The following is an 18,468-nucleotide window of genomic DNA, read 5'->3' as shown; positions in this document are numbered from 1 at the left end:
AGAGTATGTTTGGGCGACCGTCATCGTAAGATTTGGACCGTCCAATGGTAAATGTCTTTGTGCCAAATCCACACTAACCAGCCTCCCACAGAGACCGTCCAATGGTAAATGTCCTTGTGCCAAATCCACACTAACCAGCCTCCCACATAGCCAAACCCCCGCGCACCGACCGAAACCAAAACCCTCGACCCGAGTCGCCTCCTGCCCGCACCCGGCACCTCTCTCTCCGCCACCGCCACCGCCACCGCCGCCATGAGCGCTGGCTGGAGGACGCTGCTGCTTCGCATCGGCGACAGGTGCCCCGAGTACGGGGGAACCGCCGACCACAAGGAGCACATCGTGAGTTCCCCTACCTCTCTCCCTCCCACATCGCCACCCCTTCAAAACCCTAGCCACCGGTCACAGTTCTCTGTGCGGAACACTCAGCTCTTGGTATTGGGGGTGCGGAGTGGAATTGGTATCGCGGCGGCTCTCAATGTGCCAACCTGGCTGGCAGTATTAAAAAACAACACATCACGGTGTGACTCCGGATGGGGTGCTAGTGCTTTTTTAATCACTATTGTTCTAGGGCGCCTACAGTTCCCTGCCTGTTCTTAATTATCCAAAAGCTTTGCAGCCTTTGCTTTCGTCATCTCATTCCTGCCAATCTAGCATCGTCGCTCTCAACAGTTGGATTTGGTTCCCAGGCCGTTGGATCTGCTTCTTGCATTTAGATACAGCAAGTTGGCTCAGTATGATAGAGACCAAACTTGGGTTGCGACGTACTACTAGTGCCTTAGGAACTTGTCTGCTTGCAGTGTTGCACATCTGCTGTCACAATTCAATTTCTGGCCATGACTAAAAGTTTGGACCTTGTTTGGACGGTTGCCAACTTTTGGGCATGCCAATTCCCCTTTGCCTACTCTAGTACATTTTTCTTCCCAACACTGGCCAATTCATGGGCAAACAGAACCTTGGCCAAATTTGTTTGTTGGACAAGCCCGAGCTCAAACCAAACACATCCTAATATCCTATGACTACATATTGGTGTTACAATAATCCTAGGATAGTTCCAGGGTTATTATTATGTTAAGAGCGACATAAATCGTTTGTCACTTTATCCTGTTTCTAGTTGAACATGCCCTCTAAGATAAGTGAAATTGTGGTACTATTGGATAGTAGTATGTAATGATGAAGATTACCCATCTCTAGGTATAATCCTGATTTATTGCAAAATGCAGTTTCAATCAAATGATTACTAAAGGGTTCCAAGCAAGTTCATAGACACACACATTTTTCCTGTGATTGTTTGTCAATATTTACAACATCGCAGTTGTTCCAACTAACGCACAATGGTCTGAATAGAATGTTGCATTTTTTCATCTATCATGCCATGTTTCTTTCGCACCTGTTCTGACCAAGCATTGGCTTCACAGGAAATCTGTTACAATGTGCTTTCTCGTGAATATGAACACTCCAAAGATGATATTTTTGAGGTTGGTGTCCAACATTCTACTCTGTGTTTGTTCATATTATTGTGCTTTTACTATTCCAATCTGGCTATCTTTTGATAATCTATAGTTTTAATTCTACGAAGAAGCATTAGTGCTTAATTGGTTCCTTCTCAGACATTGTTCAAAGAAAAAAACGTGGAGTATGGATCCTACATGCTGCATCCTGTAGCATTTGCTTACCTCTTCAATGCCTTCGATACATATCACCATCTTTTATCTGAATTTATTTGAGGTGCTAACTAAATGTACCTTTGTCCAAGCAGTTTCTCCTTCAGTGTGCAGAACAATTACCTCACAAGATTCCTTTCTTTGGAGTTTTGGTATGCAGCTATTTCTATGAAGCCTATACACTCTGCTAATTTATGTTGTCTTCTTTCATAAATATTACTCATGGATCATTTGAAGTTCTTATTGAATCTCAATACATGTTTGACTTGTTGCTCATGCTTTGAATGTCCTTATTATTTCTGTAACAAAGAGGGAAGCAGCATGTATATCAGCATTATAAACAACATATATCTACTATGCATATTTATAGTTTTGAGTTTCTGGTTGGACTTATGAAACAAAACATGGCCCTGTACAAGCGTACAGTTTGGTCATATACGCCACAGTTATAGTTTGTAACCCTGATCTAAAATGTGATCTATATGATTGGTGACTTTACATTGTGAGTGAACTTTGAAGTTCACATATGCTTTGGCTCATATTCTGTTGGCCTAGGTCTTATCATGTTTACACATGATCTGCATGTTATTTTTTAATCTGTGGGTAGGATTTTGATTATTCTAGTGCTCATGTATGACTGCTCATTTATATATCCTCTCCCACGCAAAGCTTGCCATGCCAATGCAAACATACTATCTTTTCATTATTTCCACATGTGTTGTGCAACAAACCTGCTACTTATAAATAAACAGAGATCAATTGTGGTCTCTTGATCCCTGCGGTACCGTGTATGCTATGGTGGGCGATGATGTCCAGCCGTTTGCCAATACTTCTACGATTTTATTCTGTTGGCGTATTTTTATGTGCATCTATTCGTGAGAGGAGGGTATGTCTATTGTTTTAGGTCAAATGATGAATTAATCGCAAAAAAATGGACGCACAGTAATTTTGTATTTGAGCAGTTATCTTCCATAAAGAACTGGTCTTTATTTATGGCAGTTGGTTTTAATACCTTATGTACCTAACTTTGTAATCTCACATTAAATTAATTTTTGAGCTACATGTTTTAAGAACAAGATGCTGCTATATGATCTCTCTTATTTAATTGAACTAAATTGTTGTGATGGTTCTGCTTTGTTCTTTTGTAATGTCAGATAGGTTTGATAAATTTAGAAAATGAAGATTTTGCCAAGGGTATCGTGGATGCAACACAGGCAAACCTACAGGTGTGAATCTTTGTTTCTACATCACAGAGCATGGCAGCATCTGTTAATCCTTTCTCCCCCCTTGTTCAACTGGAGAAATGTTCTCTATGATTATATTCCAGCATTATTGACTTATTATGCCACTGGACTTCTTTTTGCCAACTTTGGTCCCTCTTAAGATCATCCTAGCCTTGTAATGACTCATTGTAATTGCAGGATGCTTTGCATACTGAAAACCGTGATAGGATCAGGATATTGCTGCGGTTTCTCTGTGGCCTGGTAAGTTATGTAGTAGTTTTGGGTTGATTCTCTTGCTCATCCTTTTCTAGCTGCTACCATGTGTCCCAACTTGTGATTCTTGAATATGTCATACCTGACATATTGACATGTTATATTGGCAACACATGTTCATCAATAATCGAGCACTGCTAAAGGTGTTTAGTCTCTTCCTGTTACACTAGTCATGTGTAATTCTAAACTAGAAGTACGAATAACTATATGATAAAATTGGGAAGGGTGCTGTTCTGAGGGAAATAATAGTTGCAAGGTCTCTTTGGATTGTAGGAATGAAACACAGGATTTCGATGGGAATGCAAGTGCAAAACTGATGATTGCAAAACATAGGAAAGCTGCAGGGTAGTCGTTTGTGTAGGACATAGGAAAACTTCCTTAGTTACTAAGCAAATCAGTAGAAAAGAAGACGGAGTGGATGCCAGATTCCTATAGAATTACGGGCACAGGAAAGCAATCCATACAAATTCTTTAACTTCATTCGTATAATCAAACGGGCCTCTATAGGGAAAAAAAATCCTAAGTAGTTGCATCCTCTAAGAATCATACGATCTTTAAGGCAGTAGTGTTGCATGCATGTTAGTTATGGCTTATTTGTGTAGCTTCGGCTTCTCCAGCCCAGAAACTGAAGCAGTACAAGTCTAGAGATATGTTTTTTTTATGATTTATATCATAATTTGTATAATTTATGATTGTAGAACTTGCATTTGGTCAGCATATTGGTTTGCGCGATATCATCCTTACGTTAGGCTCTGATATCTCCTATTGCTCCCTGTATTGAGAGCTTATAACTGTTTCCCCTTTGTATTTTCCTCGCTCTCTAAGGGGTTTTCTGCATATTGTATTGTACCACACTTGTGTACGTGTATATATGTTGTCCTACGGCCACCTAGATATACAAGTTGCATATTTCCTAACATGGTATTAGAGCATTAGTTTTTTCCCCGCATGCTCAACTTGTGCTCTTTCTGATCCTGTCTCGTGCACCGCCGCTACCTTTCCCTTGCCGGCAGCCGTTGTTCCTTCTCTCACGCCGGCCACCGGTCCGCCTATTCTCCATGCGCGCCTCCTGCCGTCGTTGTTCCGCCCTCTTGCGTATCTCGCCCGCTCGTCAAGTTGGCCAAGCAACCTTCCACCAATGCGCCGTCTGTGCCTTCCGCAAGCACGGCCCATGCCAACACGTGCTCCTCGCCGGCTTTGCGTTTGACCGCGTGCGCTGTTCGATCCGCTTGTTGTGTTCTGCCCGACCCTTCTGGTGTGCCTCCTCTCCGGATCGAGTTGGCCCTGTATCAGGTCAAAGCCCGTTGGCTCGTACGAGCTTGAAGCTCCGCTGTGTGTTGTCCCACCCCACCTGTAGGTCGTCAGATGTGTATTTCTCGGGATGTGACTTTTGATGAGTCTCGTCCCTCTAATCATGTCCATCTTCCTCGACCTTTTCAGTGGAGGATATCTTAGTCCTCACTTTTCATGACACTCCTATCAATCCTGTTGAGCCCTTGTCCATCTGTCCTACTGCTCCTGATTCTCCAACTATTGCATATTTGATGCCGCCATCTCCTATGGCTTCGTCACCTCACTTATCACAGGATTCTACACCTTCATCACCGGTGGCTTCCCCATCTCCATCACCTGAGTTTATTCCGGTGATTCCTCCTCGTATTTTTCCATCTTTTCCTCACTTCTATACTCGCCGTTTGTATGTTGTGGATGTGTCTACTAATGTGCCATCTACTTCTGATGTGCCATGTTCCTCGTCTCATCCTACTTATGGCTTGCGTCCTCGTCTGCTTCCGCCTGTTGACCGCCTTGGTTTTCTTAAGCCGACTTCTTATCGTGATGCTGTTGTTCATCCCAAATGACAGCTTGGAATGGCAGGCACCGACACGTGGGATCTTGTTTCTCTTCCTCCCTGTGTTTGTCCCATCACTTGTAAGTGGGTCTATAAGGTTAAGACTCGCTCCGATGGTTCTGTTGAGCGCTACATAGCTAGTCTTGTGGCTCGTGGCTTCCAGCAGGAGCATGGTTGTGATTACAATGAGACTTTTGCTCCTGTGGCCCATATGACCATTGTTTAAGAATGCCTTTCTTAATGGTGAGTTGCGTGAGGAGGTTTACATGCAACCACTGCCTGGGTATTTTGTTCCTGACTGCATGGTCTGCCATCTTCGCCGCTCTCTCTATGGCCTTAAGCAAGCCCCTCGCGCCTGGTTTGAACATTTTGCCTCTGTGATGACTGCTGCTGGTTTTTTAGCGTGTGCTCATGATCCTGCACTGTTTGTCCACCTTTCTGCTCGTGGTCGGACTCTTCCTCTATATGTTGATGACATGATCATCATTGGCGATGACCCCGAGTATATTGCCTTTGTGAAGGCACGCCTTAGTGAGCAGTTTCTTATATCCGATCTTGGCCCTCTTAGCTATTTTCTTGTGATTGAGGTCTCTTCTACCTCTGATGCCTTTTTTACTTCCCAAGAAAAGTATACCCAAGATTTTATTGCTTGTGCTGCTCTTACTGATTATCGCATTGTTGAGACTCCCATGGATCTCAATGTTCATCTCCGTGCTACTGATAGTGACCCCTTGTCTGATCCGACGCGTTATCGTCATCTTGTTGGGAGTCTTGTCTATCTAGCTATCACTTGTCCAGATATCTTCTATCCTGTCCATATTTTGGGCCAGTTTGTCTCTGCTCTCACTTTGGTTCACTATAGTCACCTCCTTCGTGTTCTCTATTATCTTTGTGGCATGATCTCTCACCATCTGTTCTTTCCCCGCTCCAGTTCATTACAACATCAGGCCTATTCAGATGCTATGTGAGCTAGTGATCCCTTAGATTGCCGTTCGCTTTCTGCTTACTGTTTTTTTGTTGGTGGTTCTCTCATTGTCCTGAAGACGAAGAAAAGGCTGAGTTGTGAGCTATGGCTCTTTTGACGGCAGAGGTGACTTGGTTACGGTGGTTATTTCAGGAGTTTGATGTTTCTATCACTACACCTACTCTGCTCTTGTCTGACAGTACAAGTGCTATTAGTATTGCCCGTGACCTTGTTAAGCATGAGCTCACCAAACATATTGGTGTTGATGCTTCTTTTGTGCGCGCTGGTTTGCAGGATCTGGTTATTGCTCTTCAGTATGTGCCTTCCGAGTTACAGTTGGCGGATTTCTTTACGAAGGCCCAGACTAAAGCAAAGCACGGCTTCTATCTCTCCAAACTCGTTGATCCACCATGAGTTTTAGAGGGGGGTGGGGGTGTTAGAGTTATATATATTTAGCCGCGTTCCCCTTTTTATTAAGGGGTTTTCTGCATATTGTACCACATCTGTATGTGCATATATACTGGCCTATGGCCACCTGGAAATACAAGTTGCATATTTCCTAACAACAAGTTGATTCTGAATGCTTTTGCTTTGTTCTTGAAAAGAGTCGAGAGATTTCTCTCTGTCCTCCTTCCTTTCATGGTAGAATTTTTTTCTTGTATTTTGCGCTGTATAGACGAGGCAATTTGTAGTGTTTCTGTTGTTTCAACCTTTTCTTCTTGTAACTGTAGAATGTGTGTGTGTGTGTGTTTTGTAGATGTGCAGCAAAGTTATATCCCCAAATTCCATTATTGAGACATACGAGACACTTTTATCATCTGCTGCAACTATATTGGATGAGGATGCTGGAAATGCTTCTTGGCAACCACGTGCTGATTTTTATGTTTATTGTATTTTGGCTTCCCTTCCATGGGGTGGTTCAGAATTGTTCGAGGTAATGCTATTAAACTATTCTGGTACTGTTTAATCTTTATTATATCTGGATCTTGTTTATTGTGAGACGGTTATTCATTTAAGTCAGAGAATAATGGTTGTTCTATTTATATGAGTAATATCTTTTATTTATGGTCATGCATTACCTTTGGTGTCCAATTTGACTGCTTTAGCAGCAACACATGATTCTTGTTCTCTGCTTGTATGAACCCCCATTGGCTTTATTAAGCTACTTTGATTACTCCCCTTTTTTGTAGTATGTGCGGTTCAATTTGAATGCCTCTGTTACGCTGGCACTGCTATTTTGCACATCTTAATAATTAGTGTTCATGCACCTTTTCTAGTTTTTGATCTTTAGAAGGGTATCTTCATTATTTTCTAATGTTGCTCTATATCATTCCGTCATCTATTTGAAAGCTGCACTATAAGCATCCCAACATATTTTCAAGAAGTGAAATAGGGACACTGCTCCTCTAGTAAGTAGCAAGACTTGTGCATATGAGTACCCACTGACCTTGAAAGTTTGTATGTGTCTGCACCATAAAATGAACATTAGCCATGATTGCTTAGACCTTCTGGAAGAATGCATGAGCCACATTTACATTCTGGGGGTGGGTGGGGTACTCCCCACCAAATTATTGTTGCAATGCAAAGTTATAGGCTCCTACAATGTACTCCCATTCTTGAATTGTGTATTAGAAAATTCTGCAGACATGAATCGGTGGTAGAATACACTGATGAATTCTGACATGCAGCAAGTCCCGGATGAACTCGAGAGGGTTCTGGTTGGTATACAGTCTTACATAAGCATCAGAAGGCATTTTGATGATATTGCCTTCTCAGTCTTCGAGACGGATGAAGGCAACTCTCCCAATAAGAAGGTACTGGCAATTTCTTGAATGTCTGAACCTTACACTGGTTTATTTCCTGAATTCCGATCCATTTAACTCCTTTTATGATATTTTGATCAGTTCAGTAACTTATATTCTTTGTAGGATTTCATGGAAGATCTATGGGAGCATATGCAACTTCTTTCTCGTAATGGATGGAAGGTTAAAAGTGGTATGTCATTACATGATATAAAATACACACGATTTCTTACTGAAATAATACGCTGTTGAGTTTTAATATTCAAGCAGTATAGTGTTGAATGATAAGATAACTTCTTCTTTATCCAGCTCAGGACTGTATACGTAATTCCAAATGTGCAGTTTCTTAATTTGTTTTGCATTCTGTTTAATTGCCCCTCGCAGTTCCAAAACCTTACTTGTCGTTTGAAGCTCAGTTAGTAGTTGGAAAATCTCACCGTTTCCACCCAGTTAGTTGCCCACCGCCTACTTTCACGATGTCATCTTCTGAGATATTAAAAGGGCAAGAGAAGCATGAAGCCAATCTAAAGTATCCTCAAAGGCTTCGTAGGCTCCATATATTTCCAACAAATAAAGCTGAGGTAAATCGCAACTTTATGTATATACTAGTCCATTGAGCATTGTTACATTTAATGTTTTCATCACTGTCTTTTCTGTAACGTATGTTAACTAACATGAAATTCGCTATTACTTGGTTTTATGTTACAAAGTTCACCTGTTTATATACTTATTATGAGGCAGACACCTTTATGCTATGTTCTAGTCCATTGATCATTGTTACATTTAATATTTTCATTGCTGTATTTTTTGTAATGCATGTTAACTACATGAAATTCGCTATTACTTGGTTTTATGTTGCAAAGTTCACCTATTTATATATATACTTATGAGCCCTAATCAGCTATCATTTTCTTACAGAATATGCAACCTGTAGACCGTTTTGTTGTTGAGGAATACATATTGGATGTGCTGCTTTTCTTCAATGGATGGTCAGTTACAATTTTTTCTCAGTTCTATTAGTGTGTTTGACACTTGTACAAAAGCTGCGATTGTTAGATGTCAGACATCTGTTTGTTAAGTTGTTCATGCATGACATTGCTGACACCATGTACTCATTGGATTTGCTTGTCAGTCCTTAATGTGAATAAATTTGGTGTTCTCTATCTTCGTAGTGCTGAGTCTTATGTTCTCTCCTTGGTTAACAAAATCTGGCTGTATTTGGATGTGTTGCTTTTGTCTATCATCTCTTGTTAAGCTCTAGAATTTTGGTCTATAAACCTTGCTCCCAAAGTATGCAGTGGAGGTGTTCTAACATCTGTTTTATTTTTGCTAGAACTAATCCTGTTTTATTACTTACAACACCTTGCTGTAAATTTCTCCCAACAGTGTGGCAACCACGGTTGTGACGAACAAGTTGTTTGCCACACACGTGGCATCAAATAGGGTATAGGGGTAATAAAGTGTATCATGCCAAGCCAAAGGTTCTGGAAAGAACTAAGCACAAGCCTAACAATGTCAAAGTTCCTAACTCAACAACAAACAAACTACAACAACAAAGCCTTTCAGTCTCAAACAATTTGGGGTAGGCTAGGGTTGAAACCCGTAATATATCGAAACTAAGTCATGGTTCTGGCACGTGGATAGCTAACTTCCACACACCCCTGTGCATGGCTAAATCTTTGGTGAAGTTGCCTAACTCAAGTGTGACATTTTTACTTTGCTGCTAGCATGCGGAAATATCATTTTGAAGACAATAATTAGGGTTGACAACTTTTCTCATGCCCATCACGGGAAAATTTGTTGAATTTTGTGTTAATATTTGCCTGCTGAATTGTATTATTTTGGTTCTCTTACTAATTCTATCATGGTTATATTTTTCTTTGAAAGACAGTCGCAAAGAATGTGCGTTTTATTTGGTCAGCCTTCCTGTGTCTTTTCGGTATGAATACCTGATGGCTGAGACCATATTTTCACAGGTATTTCTGAACTATCTTTATTACGTGTGTTTTAGACTATTATTACTAGTTTCTGCATGTCTGCCTTCATGTTAAGTGAACTGTTATCTTTAGTTGTTGCAGAAGTGAATCTTCATGTTCCACTCTAAATTTCTTGTATGGCAATGATTTAACTTAACCACAATGAAATGGGTAGTAAACCTTGCTTTTCTTGGTGCATGTGTTGAGTTTCGCCCAAGCATTTCCAGTGGATCTGCTGAATATGACCGATTGTTTGGGTGTGCTGATCTGAGCTAATTGTGGATTAGTTTGGAGATATTATTGTGGTAGTAACACATAGTTTATATTGAGTAAGGTTTGAAAAATTACGTCCAGCTGACCAACATGAATAAGTTCACCTAAGTTCGCAAATTTTGTTCAAGATCCAATATTTGTGTCTAGCTTTCTGCTTTTCCCAATATATATTTCCCTTTATAGAGTATATGAATTTTTATGATCTTATACAATTATGGGCGGCTCAACGAACTGACCTTGTCATACAAAAATGATCCTACCTTAGATCATTATCTTGCTAACATTGTTTAACTATCCGTGGTATTCTGAAATATAATGATGATAAACCTAGAAAAGCTGGCTGGAAAACTTCAACCTGCCATGAGTATCTCTGAACAAGTGTATTACTTCCGTGCAATAGTTTCAGCAGAGTTTAATGTACATGTATATTAATAAAGAAGGACAAAATCACTCATTTAGGTACTAAAGTTAAACCCTTGAGTGTTCCTTCCGAATAGTTGCCAGTTTGCCATTTCTGTCTTCATATTGATCTACTAATATTGTTTGGGGCAGTTATACATGTATTTCACAATACTAGAAAAAGAAGACATGGCCGGCATGAATTTGGTTATTAATAAATCCAAATTGTGACTCTTCAGGCTGTTTTCTATTTAGTAGCTGAATTTTAAAATTCCTTGGAATACTGTCTTGATTGGTAGCGTGCCAACTATTTTTGCATTTTATCTGAGGTGTTGGTTCTGGGCTTTATGATACCAAGTTGTATCCTGGTTCTGATGGATTATAGACACTAACAGTCTTAACAGTTACCGCTATATTTTTATAAAGATATAGTTAGGATACCTAGTGCAATATTTATGCATGCATTTTTTCTCCATTATCCATTATAGCGAGTATACTTGTCAAATAAAAATGAATCTTTTCTTATGACATATTGATATTCTGCAGCTACTATTGCTGCCGAATCCACCTTTCAGGCCAATCTACTATACATTGGTTATCATTGATCTTTGCAAGGTAGTTCTTCTTTAATGCTTTGAGACTGTTTAGCTGATATTTTGTGTGGTGATGAGACCAGTATGCAATGTGAGATTTAAAAATACATCATTGTTAATGAGCACATCAGCAGACCTAAATACTCCTTGAGTTCTATCATGGCCATGCAGATTTTGGTGCATGGGTTGACCAAAATTCTGTTACATAATTGTATGGTTATGATGAGCACAGTTGTGAAACCACAGTTCCTTTGTTTCGTCAATAGGACACTTATGATTCATTCATAACATACTTAAACATACTGTTTACTATTTGTGTTCGAAAGAATGATATTGTTATGATCTATCTGCATACCAGATTCCCATTCCATACTTGCTTATGTTTTCATCTATACCATTACACCTTTTATTTTTGGTAAACTATTGATGCCATAATTTCTGCCTGTGAAATGCGAATGTAGATCTGCTCTAGATCTTTGAACCATATAATCAACGTAGATGTGGATGTGAAGTGTAGCACCCTCAAATTGATAGGTTCAGTGTATTTACTTATTTGCAAGTAAGCTTCCACGAGCTAAGGTAATCACGAAGTAATCAATTTTCTGTATGGTTTCATAGCAAATCTGAGTCCTAGAAAAATAATTGAGCTGTCTATTAGTGAGTTGGCTACTTAAACAACATAAGCTTTGGATATGTCATATATAGGATGCATGTTACACTTTTCACGTCTGTCAACTCACCTGATTGCGACATTTACTAGTCTGTTGAGTTGATACCTGGACCATCAGGGTCATCACCACAAATCGTTATTTATCCTCTCGCCCAAAGATCGGGACACCACTTATCACATCAACACCATACCATTACCAAGTGTTCTGGATGTCTTTGTTCAACATTTAGAGAATAGGCAACACATGGTTCGCGTGCAACCTCCCGTAGAAACCGGCTGGTTACAGTTTTACCTTTTTTCCTTCCCATAAAAGAAAATTGTTTTACTTTCTTCCTTGAGGATGAGTGGACCGAGTCTAATTATCTTAACATATCTTCAGGCTTTGCCAGCTGCATTTCCATCTGTGGTGGTAGCAGCAGTACATGCTCTTTTTGACAGAATAAGTAACATGGATACAGAGTGCCGCACCAGACTTATCCTATGGTTTTCACATCATTTGTAAGTTCATTGCCATGTATTTGTTTTGTTCACGAGTGTTCCTGCTTTGTTTATTTGGCCTAGTATGAGTTTGTTGGAACCTCTTACTGCAGCCTATTGGCTATTGCTACTCTTCCTCTCGATGTTCAATATCCTAATGATGACCCACTTCTGCTACTGCTTAAAAAAATCCATAAAACGTTACATACAATGCTAGTATAGCTTTGAAACCAATTGGTTTCAGAACATAAATTTTCTTTTCACAAGTTTGATCTCCTGTAGCACTGAAAACAAACTGCAACCTTGTACTGCTAAATCTTAATGACATTATCTGCCTACGCAGGTCAAATTTTCAATTCATTTGGCCTTGGCAGGAGTGGGCCAATGTGAAGGGCCTACCAAAATGGGCTCCACAACGTGTTTTTGTCCAAGAAGTACTAGAAAGGGAAATTCGGTTGTCCTATTTCGAGAAAATCAAGCAGGTTAGTGACATATGAGACATTCCTTTTCAATAAGGAGTTTTTTTTTTACAATTTATTGTTTTGTGTTAGATTTATGCCTTGCCACTTTGATTTGGTAAAAGGTCCTTTTTACTACCCTGAAGTATTACAGTTGATCGGATAACCCCCTGATCTATATTTTTGGTTCAGTTCACTCTCCTCGAGTTTAACCCCTTACCCTAGTTTCAGACTCTTGTTTGACTGATGTGGAATGGTTCTGCCACGTGGCATCATACATGAACAATGACATCATCAAAATCACACAAGATCCTGCCAATCTGCCAACTGCAATATCTTCTTCAACCTTTGTTCCTTCTGTCTTTATTTCTCACCCCTTCTGCCCATATCTTTCTATTTTGTACCAAGCTCATCTGCTCCTCGCAGCCAAGAGTGGTAGCATGTGCATCCACCAAGCAGCTGCACCAAATCTATTGCCGTGGAACCAATGGTCTCGAGCACCATGTGCCGAAGTAGGGGGACAATAACTGCTCATTTATCATTAGCCGTGGTAGTTCCCTTTGTTTCCCGTCGTGCACTCTACACCTATCGTGATCCTGCTCAAGAGACGCTTCACCCATTAGTAAAGAGGTGGGAAGTGAGCACGAGCGATGAGATCTGTGACTGGGAGGTGACTACTGGCTGAGACGGGACGACTTGTTTGGCCGTGTCCAGAGTGGCCATTGAACTCTGCCCAACCAATAGTCGTGCTGACATACATCTTTGTCCAATATTGTGTGCCTCTCGTTGCCTTTGCTCATATTGCATCCTCAATCTTCTTCACCCTCAATCATTTCCACAAAATTGTTCTCCCATCATGTTTATTACATCCGGATGACATATGAACCTGGCATGTGTATCATGCCCTTGACTTTATCAGTACCTAATTCACGTGCCTGGTTAAACTCAGTTGCCTGCCTGCTCACAGAAGAGCATTGTTGGCTTGTTGCGTGTGCAACCACTACTTTAGCTTAACGGCATTTTCCTTGTTCCAGTTTAACAGCATCCATGGCCATGGCGTTCCTCGTTGTCTGTGTTTTCTGGAACGATGTCCCCATCCATGTATGCATTCTTTTTTGTCCACAGCTCTGAGTCTTGTGTACTTATTGCCCACGTCAGCAAAACCACAATATGAAACCAGAGTAGGCGGTTTAGTAAATGGTAACTGAAACTTTGGGGGAGAAAACTGAACCAAGAAATAGATGGGGCAAATACTTCAGGGGAGTAAAAAGGACCTTTTTTGCTTTATATTTGTATATCCTTCTACTCAATTGTTGTGTGGTTTGCAAATGGTCATTTGAATTGAATTTATTGCCTTTATTGTTTTGCAGAGTATTGAAGATGCTGCTGAGTTAGAAGGGTTGTTACCCCCAAAAGCTGGTCCTAATTTCAGATATCATACAGATGAAAGCAAAGAAAGCACCGAAGGCCACAGGCTATCCAAGGAACTTGTTAGCATGGTTAGAGGAAGGAAGACTACACGTGATATTATTTTGTGGGTTGAGGAACAAATAGTTCCTGCAAATGGGGCCAAATTCGCAGTTGATGTTGTTAGTCAGACACTTCTTGACATTGGTTCAAAAAGTTTCACCCATCTTATCACTGTTTTGGAGAGATATGGTCAAATAATTTCCAAACTGTGCCCAGATGAGGAAATGCAGTTATTGTTGATGGATGAAGTCAGTGCTTACTGGAAGAACAGTACCCAGATGACTGCTATAGCTATTGATAGAATGATGGGTTATCGCTTAATTTCCAACTTGGCTATAGTCAAGTGGGTTTTTTCTCCTGCTAATGTCGATCAATTTCATGTGTCGGATCGTCCATGGGAGGTAAATTCTTATCCTCATACTAGAAGATACCCTGCGCGTTGCTGCTGGATTTTGTAGCAATCAATCTTTTTTGATTAATTTTTAGGAGGTCCATAGAATCACATTGGTATACTTGTAGTGCTAACAACCTAAATTATGCATTTTGTACAACTACCAAATATAAATTAAAGGTTAAAGGAAGTCCATAGCAAAAGTAGGTAAATCATACGAAGAGAGCCATCTTGAATCATTTATAACCACCCTTTAGTTTGGTATACTGAGCAAGAATAACCCAGAAGAAATTAAAGGCTATGATAATCAATGTGAGCATGAAAATAAATGATGGCATGAAAATAAATGATAGACCAGAAAGAATTCAGAAATAAAATTGCAAATTGTTAGGATATCTTACGTGCGTATCCTGCAATTTGCGCACCTATATTTATGGCATGTTATGTCCTATGTGGATTCTGTAGAGGACAAAATGAATAAAATAACACATCCCATACATGAAGCTGTTTTGGCAAGGAAAGTAATGTTTTATTGGTGCCAAGCCCTGAGAAGGCAAAGATAAAGTAAATATTTTGAGTCAACGAATAAGGATATGGTGAGCTATATATTCTGCAAATAAATGTTTGCATCAACCTGTTTTATTTTTTTTGATCGTTCAGTTAGTATGATGTAACAACAACATTAGGTAATCTGCGTTGGGTATTCCTTTGCACATGTGACAGACATCGGCAAGTAAATGTTTGCGTCAACCTATACTATATTTTTTAATCATGTAGTCCAGTTAGTACTCCCTCCGTTTTTATTTAGTTCGCGTATTAGATTTGGTCAAAGTCAAGCTTTGTAAACTTTGACAAAGTTTATAAACAAAGATATTAACATATACAATAATCAATCAATACCATTAGATTCATTATTAAATGTACTTTCACCTCATATAGATTTGTTATGGTAAATGTTTATATATTTTTCTATAAACTTGGTCAAACTTTACAAAGTTTGACTTTAGTCAAACCTAATATGCAGAGTAAATAAAAACGGAGGGAGTATGATGTAGCTAGCCACAGCATCAGGAACACCATAAAGGAAATCTATGGAAAGTGAGAATATAAAAATGAACACACAAGCGCACTTGCCTCGGTGGTGATGAAAGGCAGCGGCGACCTCATGTAGTGCGGCAATCCTAACGGCTGTGTGAGAAAAAAATCCTTAGCGGTGGAGGATGCTGCAGCTTTGATCCTGGCCGGCCATGGATTTGGAGGAAGATGCCAACAACCATTTGCAACAGCGGCGGTAGAATTTTATTTAGGGTCTGGAGGAAGCAGTTTCACGTGGGGATTACAGAAGGGAAGGGGAAATGGAAGAGGAAGGGGAGGTGGAATGGAAGAGGAAGGGGAAAAGTGCAACCTTGTATTCAATCAAACACTAATTGATAAGGCTGTCTAAACAGACGTACACCACTGATGATCTTCTCAACAAAAAAATATGATGGGGAAGAGATTATGCGTGACATATGAATGGAATTCAACAGTTTCCTTTTTTTAAGATTGCCTCCAGTAGTATCCTTCTAATAATGGGATGCATGTGGTTTGGAGTAATGGGCTGCATGTGGTTACCAACTTGCTAGCAAAGGAATATTAAACACACATAATTAGAAGGGGCTACGCTCAGAAGATTTTTTTGTGGAAGGCTGTTGAGAGTCGTTGACGTGGCAGATTGCTGAGGTGGATAGGCTGCATGTGAAGAGAAATCATGTAGTGGGGGGCTCCTAGATATAGTAGATTTGTCTACTCTAGATTTGCATGTGTCTGGATGTTGCTCATGAAATTTACGGCACATACAAAGATATTTTTTGCCTTATGCATGCATGTTTGGTGTTATATTAATGCTATGTAGCCTTTTCTGCCCAATGCAGCACATAATATACTCCCTCTGTCCCAAAATATAAGATCATTTTTGACACTAGTGGCAAAAATGATCTTATATTTTGGGACGGAGGGATAGTGTAAAAAATGATCTTATACTTTGGGACGGAGGGAGTACTTGTTATGATTTTTTTGTTCAATCTGTCTGATTGGCATGCCCTCTTAACAGATTCTTAGGAATACTGTTAGTAAGACATACAATCGAATCAGTGATCTTCGGAAGGAAATTCAGACACTGAGGAAAAGTATTCAAGTTGCTAAAGAGGCTAGTGCAAAAGCCATCAAAGAGTTGGAGGAGGCTAAATCAATACTTGAAATCGTAGAGGGCCAACCTGTGCCATCTGAAAGACCAGGCAGGCTGAGACGGCTTCAAGGTTTTGCTGACAAAGCAAAAGAAGAGGAAGTAACTATTGAAGAATCGTTAGAGGCAAAGCAGGCTCTCCTTGCCCGGGGGCTTGAAGAAGGCAAAGTATGCTACTCTCTTATATCTTATTTCTGTAAACCCTTGCATATCTGTTGATAACTTGATATACATATTTTTGTGAACTTAAGTTTTCTGTGGCACTTGCTTTTGCTATGAGAGTTTTGAGCATCTCACATCAACTTACCATTATCTCGCCATTGGTTTTCCAGGAATTGCTTAGGTTATTATTCAAGAGCTTTCTTGATGTGCTTACTGAACGCCTGCCACCTGTTTCTGCTGATGGAGATGTTCCTAACCTACGCGCTGGAGATCCTAATGTAACATTTCCAGCCAGTGATCCTGAAGCGGCAACTATGGAGATAGACAATGAAAATGGAGCAGATAACAATAGGTGAGTTTAATACACAGTTTCCAGTACTTCTTTCAGAATGACTGCTTCTGGCAAGTTTGGATTTACATTTTTGTAGAACCAGCCAGATTACCTTGTACTTTTGTGGACATTTATTTTGTGGTGGGGCTTGCTATGAATAATTAATTTGTGTTTAACACACAACACTCACTGGGAATCGAGTCTGAAATAATGCAACGGATATTGGTTCATAGATGAATGAAGACCTGCTCATTAATACCATTATCGGCGTACAACCCAGTATTTACTAGCCAGTGTGCAGTGATGCACATGCTGGTACGAGTTTTACGGCCTCTGCTAACTTGTCGTTATGTTTTGACAGTCAAGTGAATCGTGAAAATACGGAAGCTGGTTATACTATTGGAGAGCTTGAGCAATGGTGCCTATGCACATTGGGGTATCTAAAGTCATTTTCTCGACAGTATGCAACAGAGGTAATTACTGGTGTTGGTTGTTTGAACTGATAAATTCATAATCACTGGTTATTTCAAGTTTCCATGAGCATAAACTGATTGATTAATAGATATAAAAATACATATGATATGTTGCAGATTTGGTCTCACATTGGCATGTTGGACGATGAGGTTTTTGTTGGGAGTATTCACCCTCTCATCCGGAAAGCCGCATTCTCCGGTTTGTGCAGACAGATGAACCAGTGAAGGGTTGTAACTCAGCTTTGATTCCTGACCATCCTGGTCTTGAAAACGACCTGTAAAGACAAGCTGTAACAACATTCTTGACTAATTCTGACATGTGGGCAACACTCGCACCCAAGAATTTCCCTGTTTGGTAGTTATGTTGGTCAGTGTATGTGGAGCTATGCATTTTCATTTGTCTGGTGTCAGTTTGGGTGGAGTAATCTTGACGTGTATTTAGCCTTTTTGCAAACTCTCCTGCTTGAGACATGAAAAGGTGTTTGATAGTTGAGGGCCATTGGTTGTGCCTTTAGATTGAACATGTGGAGCGCCTGGAAAGTTGGACTGTACATAGACCTGAAAATGGGTTCGGTTTCAAATGGTAGTTATTGGATATATTGCTAAAATATATTAGAATAGGTGAGAGGTCAATTCGCTTGATTAGGATCACTTGTCCCCCACCCCCCCTCCCCTATTGAGTTGGCCTTGACATCGCTCTGCCTATGTTTCAAAGCAGCGTCCCTGTTTTTATAGAGTACGCCAAAAGCTTAGCTTTATATTTACAAGAGAATTAGATACTGCAGGCCTCGCGTACTCT

At 40.2% G+C, this 18,468-nt stretch overlaps 1 protein-coding gene across 2 annotated transcripts; it reads left to right on the top strand.

Moving 5' to 3' along the window:
* Window positions 1–109: 109 nt before the first annotated feature.
* Window positions 110–18,190, top strand: ABH1 (ARM repeat superfamily protein). 2 transcript variants are annotated; one of them, XM_048714811.2, is made up of 19 exons: window positions 110–339; window positions 1,416–1,475; window positions 1,757–1,813; window positions 2,816–2,887; window positions 3,083–3,145; window positions 6,728–6,904; window positions 7,659–7,784; window positions 7,899–7,965; window positions 8,157–8,353; window positions 8,691–8,761; window positions 9,664–9,748; window positions 10,967–11,035; window positions 12,063–12,181; window positions 12,504–12,642; window positions 13,989–14,489; window positions 16,572–16,871; window positions 17,036–17,217; window positions 17,558–17,669; window positions 17,787–18,190. In XM_048714811.2, exons 1-19 carry the CDS (start codon window positions 253–255, stop codon window positions 17,892–17,894), a joined length of 2,592 nt encoding a protein of 863 aa, XP_048570768.1. In that variant the 5' UTR covers window positions 110–252; the 3' UTR covers window positions 17,895–18,190. The 2 variants fall into 2 exon arrangements, with proteins under 2 accessions (XP_048570768.1, XP_048570769.1); XM_048714812.2 differs by lacking the exon at window positions 10,967–11,035.
* Window positions 18,191–18,468: the final 278 nt, after the last annotated feature.

This window comes from Triticum urartu, chromosome 4A (genome assembly GCF_056163025.1).
Source record: "Triticum urartu cultivar PI428250 chromosome 4A, HENAU_Tu73, whole genome shotgun sequence".
Taxonomy (NCBI): Eukaryota; Viridiplantae; Streptophyta; class Magnoliopsida; order Poales; family Poaceae; genus Triticum; species Triticum urartu.
This window is presented reverse-complemented; position numbering and strand designations above follow the sequence as displayed.